Genomic DNA, 6,636 nt, shown 5'->3' on the forward strand with positions numbered 1-6,636 from the left:
ATTGTGTATATTCCTTATTTGAACCAACAAATATTGGCAACTGTAATTAGCAATCATCCAATGACATCGATCTCGTCCAAACTGAAATTGAATGGTGTCAAATATAAGTAAGTACCGTTATTGAAGGTAACTGTAATAAAATTGAATCATTTTTTTAATATGGGTTTTAGATATTGAAATTATTAAACTCACTTTTTTTCACATATGAAACTAAGGGTGGTATTACAAGGAAAATCATTCCAGTGCCCAGAATAATACATGCCACCACAGTCTTCACGGTGTCCCATATCATTCGGTTCCCCTGGGTACCAGTCCGTGTAGGCGGGGGTTGTTTGTGACGTCTCCCAGACCCAGTGTCCCTCCACCAAGACATCAGTCAGACCAATCCAGAAGTTCGCTGTCATATGTTAGGAAAAATTAAAATAGGCGTTATTTGTTTGTTTTAAGAAATTTTCATTCACATCACCTGGAAGCCAAGAGTTGCTGTTGGAGGATTGAGATTTCAGACCTACACTCAGCACTTACTGCAACTTGACAGAAATTAATCAAAATGTGTAATTTAAACAAACACTCCAGTCAGCAATTTTCAAAAATTGTATTCTTTAGATATCAATATTCAATAAAATATGATGAATATACATTTTAATCCATGATCCATCTCGTAAATACGAAGAAATTCATCTTCCACTTCTGTCTCTATTTCTACCAATTTGGCATGAAGGGCGTTGCAGTATAGCTGAAAGAATTAAAAAAAGGAAGATTAAAAATTTTAAACCAGTAATCTTCTCGGTAAAATAGTCCAGAGATAAAATTTTCACTTTTTGGTATTTGGTTTTGTTCAAGCCGACAACAAAATAACTTTTCTAAATACACACAATTAGATGAACTGAAAACATCTTTATATATATATATGGAAAATTATGAATATAAAATAATTGGCAGAACTCTAGTTGTAAACAATCTAGTAGTTTAAAAACAGTGTATATTGGGCACATGTGCCTTCAGCCCAGTACCTGCACACAAACAATTAATATATTTGAATGTTTACTTCGAATAATGAAAACCAAAATTTGAAAGTTCGTATCCTGCGAAAAAAATCAATATGGTTGGATTAAAAGGTCTTTATTCTTAGGCACAACTGACATCTTTAAACTTTATTGGATAATAAGAATAATTATGTCATCCAAAAAGATTGAGAGATATTATTGAAACTTTCAGGTATCTTACCTTCATGATATAATAGAATAGAATAAGGATTTTATGATTACCATTTCAATATTATCTCCACTTAAACAGAATATAATTTCTATTCAATAAGTAAGATACGGTATTTAGTACTTGAAAATGTAATAGAATGCTTAAATCAAAATCATAATCCCTTTTATACATTTCTTTAATTAAAATACAATAATAATAAAAATAAACCAACGGATAATACAACACACCAGTTTTTCTAATAATCATGATTATTTGTCTTAACTTTTATTTGTAAAATTGGATTATAGATTTTCTAGTTCCCCAAAACCACTTAATCTGACAAATTTCACGCAATTAAATTCCGAATTTGAATCTACCTTAGATAGAACCTTACCATTGCTTCTGTCCAGTTAAGTTGTAATTCTGTAAAAAACGCGTAACATGATGTCCCTCGTTGTTTCCAGCCATATGGGCATTGATGGGGCTGAGCGTTAGTCACCAACAAGTGTACTATAAATAGAATTTAAAATGAAAAATTCATACAAATTCTTTCATAATTTTTTTATAACTAAGCGTTTACAAATGAGGTTTCCAGATCATAATCGTAGGGACGTAGCAACGGGGGAATGGGGGGGGGGGAGGCAGGCTCCCCCCACTTTTCCCCCATATAACCTTTACTATAGTAAATGTTCATTGAAAGGATGGTTGACCCCCCCTTCTTTTAACCATAGTATATCCCCCCCACTTTAACCCATAGTATAGTGATATGAAGGAATTGTAGGAAAAATATGGAAGTGAAAGTAACTTGGCATTGAAAATGTTGGCCACTAATGTTTAGACTAATTTTGTGGTGCTAGATTCATTATGACGTCAGAATCACGTTAAACTTTCTTTTTCCCGCACTTTACAACTTAGGCAGAATTATGTAGAAAATATGGTATTTTCAGGGCATTGAATTTGAAATCAAATGAAAAGTAATCCCGATACCTATTATATCAAATTTGACATTATTTTTAAGAAGAGGTCATGAACATACAAATTACCATTTTGTGAGAGATTGTAGGAAATATAGATACATTTCTTGTGTTGAATATGAAAAAAACCTCCCATATTGATAACTGGTTTTCTTAATTGTTCATTAAAAATGACAGTTTAAAATATGTTTTTTTTTTATTTTGTTTATCTATAAATTATTTCCCGAAACACCTTATTTGTCCAAGCATAAGTTATAAAGCATCATTAAAAGAGATTTAAAATTTTCCCTATATGATATGATTAACTTTAATCTTTAACTTTAAAGAAATACTTGGGATAAATTTACTAAATTTTCTGGATTAAAGGATACTTTTATGGTTATCTTTGATTACTTAAAACTGCTAATTTTATAAACCTGAGGATCGGACTACCTTAAATTGAAAATGGCAATTTGAGATGTTTACCTTAAAATTAAATCCCGATACATCTTACTTTACCGAGCTATATTTGTAAGAGATCAATAAAATAAAATGTTACTGAATTTTAGAAATTTATTTCTACCTTTCATTTACTAGATCTTGACAATGAAAACACCGCTTAAAGTCGGCATTTGTTAATTCCTTTTAACGTCCTGTTAGTAAATATACATGTACTCTATCATTGGGTCGCATTTTGCCCGACTTATTTAATGCGAATTGTAAGACGTTTATTTTAAAAATGAATTTGACTACTGAAAGTTATCTTCCCGTCATATCAAATTTATTATATGTAGGTCTCACAGCAGGTGCGACCAGTCAACAGGGGAAACTCATCCTCGGCAGCTGGGCTTACAGGGGTCCGTGTATTATAACCTCTTCGTATACTTGTGTTATGTATAGATCGATCATCGCTATCTTTATTATATACATTTCCATATCGTTTTTTGTTAAAACATTTGATTTGATTGCTTATATGATTAGTTTAATAAAGAGAAATTATTATATCTATAGATTAATTTAGAAAATCAAAACAAATTAAACAAAACTACCTTACAGGCAATTACTGCGTACAATTTTATGGCTTTGTCCATTGTCCTAAAAATATTGTCTGATAAGATTGCTATAGATCCGTAAGGTTAAAGGACATAGTACTTTACTCATGAGATTTGTATGAAATATATAGAGATAACAGAATTCAAGCTTATATGTCCTTAAAACAATATAAATTTTGGAGTGTTGCAAACTCGGACATCTAAAACATCAAAAATGGGATTAGGTGTCACGAAGGAGTGAGTATCCAAGGACATGTGCGCCCTGTCATGATTTGGAAATAACGGAAAAATCCGTCAACAGTTTAGCGTGTAAATAATGGTCTAACAATTAGCCGAGAAATAGATCATCATGACATATAAATGATGAAACTGTTTACATCCTTTTAAAGTTTTCATGAGTAAAAGATATTACTCAATTAGTAAAATGATTAAGGAAAATGAATTCGGTCTTCATTCTATTTTTTATTTTGTCTGATATTTATGAAAATCTCTGGTAGACTGAATTATAAAAAGTATTGTCACAAAAGCGATTGGTATAACATACTATACGCTGATCAGGAAATAACGGGGAAATATAATACATTTTCCTGCATTGATAAATGTTCTAATAAGCCTCTGATAGTACATCCACTGTAAATTAACTCAATAATATTTTGTGTGTTAAATGTCTATTTTTATTTAGACCCACAATTATTGGCTACCGTGAATAGCAATCATCCAATGACACTGAGGGGATTGCCCAAACTGAAATGGAATGTTGTTGGATATTAGTAAACAAATACCTCATTTATCTAATATACAGTTTGATGGTAATGTTTACCACATGAATCGTGGATTTAAATTTTTTTTTTAAAATTCAAACTACTAACTCTTTTTCACATATGAAACTAAACCTTCCATCACAAGGATAATCAACCCAGTGACCAGAATTAGCCATGTAAGCACAGTCTTCATGTTGCCCCGCATCATTAGGTTCTCCAGGATGCCAGTCAGTGTAGACGGGTGTTGTTTGTGACGTGTGCCAGACCCAGTGTCCCTCCACCAAGACATCAGTCAGACCTATCCAGAAGTTTGCTGTCATTTAAAGAAAAACAAAAACTGTGCGTTATTTGTATGTTTTTTTTGTAATGTTTAGAAAATGACAAGATAGGATAAGACCCCTATTTGGCCCCTTAATTTGGGTGTCTTTCAGAATGATGCAACTGTTTATCCATAAAAACCTGTTGTCATCCCTGCCACCAATGAGTATTGGTGTTAAATTAAGAAATAAATAGAGGGAGGTCGCAGAAAGGTCAGAGAATAAGTCCAATTTTTGAAATTTCCAATTTTTATGTAAATTTTCATAGATTTTACAGCACATTTTGTTTTGGAAAACAGAGCACATGCTTGCCTATCTACCAAGTTTTATATATTTTATAAACTAGTATCAGATGCAGTTTGTGTGTTAAAATCTCAGATAGGCAAGCTGGTGCTCTATGTTGTCCGAAGAGAAAAGTATCTCAAATATGATTAAATTCTACCATAATTGAGGAAATTCGATAAAATGCCCTACTTCTGCCCCTTCTTGTGGCTTCTATGTAAGCTTTGAATCCAAATTAGTGCTAGTTTTAAAGCAAGCATCATTATAAGTTCTTAACTACAAACTATCACAATTTAGCAATTGTTCTGGTTTTACATTTATTTAAATAAGGAGCCAAATTTGGCAGTTACCCTACCTTGTCCTTTCATTGATATCTAGATGCCACTACTTGCCGTTTGGAGATGCCTGAACACAGATTTGAACTTATTATTATCTCAAACTTTTGGTATAATATCACGACTAATATATTGCTTTGGCATTTCGCACGGAAATATACATGTTTTAAAAATTGTTTTACCTGGAAATTATTTAAACTATCAATTTCAGGTTTGACACATCCTTGCACTTCACAAAGAAAAATTTAATTCTTGATGTTGAAGAAAAGTAAGAATTTTGTTGCATATTAATGAAAAAAATATGAAAAAAAATAATCAAGAAAATTTCGAGTAGAAATGTGAGACAGAAAAACCAACTCACCAGTATTGTCAGTCCATGCTCAGTTATGTGTGCACAATTTATCAAATTCAATACACCTGGTTAAAGGTTGACATTAACAACAAAATATAGCTCTTGCCCAGTTTACAAACTAGTTTACGTTTACGTGTGTGTTTAATTAGTTAAATTCTTTACACATCAATGAGCACGGACTGACAATACCGCTGGGAATTTTCTGGATTATACAGTTTTAATATTTACAAAAATACATGTTTTCTTTTCTTAAGTATAACAGTAAATGTTAACTTTGTGAAAGTGTTGCAAGGATGTGTTGTGCAAGGATGTATAAATCAAACACGTCCCGAATTTCCTAGATTTAATAATTTCCAGATAAAATAATTTTTTTCATTATATTTCCGTGTGAAATGTTCTAGCAACATATAACTCTTGATATTTAAAAGAAAATGTGAGAAAATATTAACTTCAGATATGTGTCCTGGCACCTTTAAGGACTGCAAATTACTCTGCACATTCCCCATCGGTGGTGAGTGGTGACGAAAGTATGGGTTAATGAAAAATGATGGCAAAATGTATAGTATGTCAGTCAAACTTTTCAAAATGGGATCATTTTCATTTGTTTTATGTAATTGTGTATTGTATGGCATGTCAAACGCTACAATATAGGATCTTTATACAGTGTACCCAAACTTGAATAGTGGGAAGGGGTATGAAGTGATTGGTATGTCCGTCCGTCTGTTCATCCTTCTGATCATCTGTCTGTCCTTCTGTTACGCTTTGTGGTACCAATCTCCTATCCGCAACTCCTCTTTAAAATTATCAGTGAATGAAATTTAATGCGACTTTCATAGAATTCTTGTTACATAGTGTCATTGTGTACCTCCTACGTTTATGCCAATGAATCTTATGATTTTTATAAATACATTAATGGAGATATTGTTCTTTATCTCTACAATTGTAAATCTTTTTGATACTGTGGTAAATAAGGATACAAATAAAGTTTTTAAAACACAATATAAAAATACTTTTAAATCCATGGTCCTGTTCGTAAATACGAAGAAATTCATCTTCCACTTCTGTCTCTATTTCCACCAATTTGGCATGAAGTGTGTTGCAGTACAACTGAAAATTGATTTGAATAAAACTGATGCAATTTACAGGTATAAAGTAAGGAACAAAAATTTCAAAAATTTCAAACAAGAAATCCTCTCGGTCCAGACAAATTTTTCACTCTAGATAAGCGGTAAACAAAATACCCTTGCACAAAATTTTTTTTAAATAAGCCATTGTAAATGACAAAAGAAACATAATACATTTGTATAAAATTAAAAGTACAAAGTTTTTCCTATAGCATGTGAGAGCTATTTACCTCTATGACCAGTGTGGAATTAATTATTTAAAA

General features: G+C 31.8%; 1 protein-coding gene across 4 annotated transcripts; it reads right to left on the reverse strand.

Annotated features, from left to right (window-relative positions):
* Positions 1–6,348, reverse strand: LOC134275312 (perlucin-like). 4 transcript variants are annotated; one of them, XM_062757589.1, is made up of 7 exons: positions 5,259–5,362; positions 4,918–4,967; positions 4,096–4,276; positions 1,592–1,707; positions 640–736; positions 193–397; positions 1–81 (listed from the first exon to the last, which is right to left on the reverse strand). In XM_062757589.1, exons 3-7 carry the CDS (start codon positions 4,250–4,252, stop codon positions 54–56), a joined length of 603 nt encoding a protein of 200 aa, XP_062613573.1. In that variant the 5' UTR covers positions 4,253–4,276; positions 4,918–4,967; positions 5,259–5,362; the 3' UTR covers positions 1–53. The 4 variants fall into 4 exon arrangements, with proteins under 4 accessions (XP_062613573.1, XP_062613572.1, XP_062613571.1 ...); XM_062757588.1 differs by lacking the exons at positions 4,918–4,967; positions 5,259–5,362 and adding an exon at positions 6,260–6,348; XM_062757587.1 differs by lacking the exon at positions 4,918–4,967.
* Positions 6,349–6,636: the final 288 nt, after the last annotated feature.

The sequence above is a fragment of the Saccostrea cucullata genome, unplaced genomic scaffold, assembly GCF_032062105.1.
Source record: "Saccostrea cucullata isolate Sc308-1 unplaced genomic scaffold, CSIRO_AGI_Scuc_v1 ctg7547, whole genome shotgun sequence".
In the NCBI taxonomy this organism is placed as follows: domain Eukaryota; kingdom Metazoa; phylum Mollusca; class Bivalvia; order Ostreida; family Ostreidae; genus Saccostrea; species Saccostrea cuccullata.

Excerpts from the sequence above, each read along its gene's own strand:
- LOC134275312 (XM_062757588.1), bottom strand. The coding sequence starts at position 4,252 with ATGTCTTGGTGGAGGGACACTGGGTCTGGCACACGTCACAAACAACAC. Across the intron at positions 1,708-4,095 it reads GATTATCCTTGTGATGGAAG|TACACTTGTTGGTGACTAAC; the intron begins GTTTAGTTTCAT and ends TTCTATTTATAG. Across the intron at positions 82-192 it reads AGTTTCATATGTGAAAAAAA|TTTGGACGAGATCGATGTCA; the intron begins GTGAGTTTAATA and ends ATTCAATTTCAG.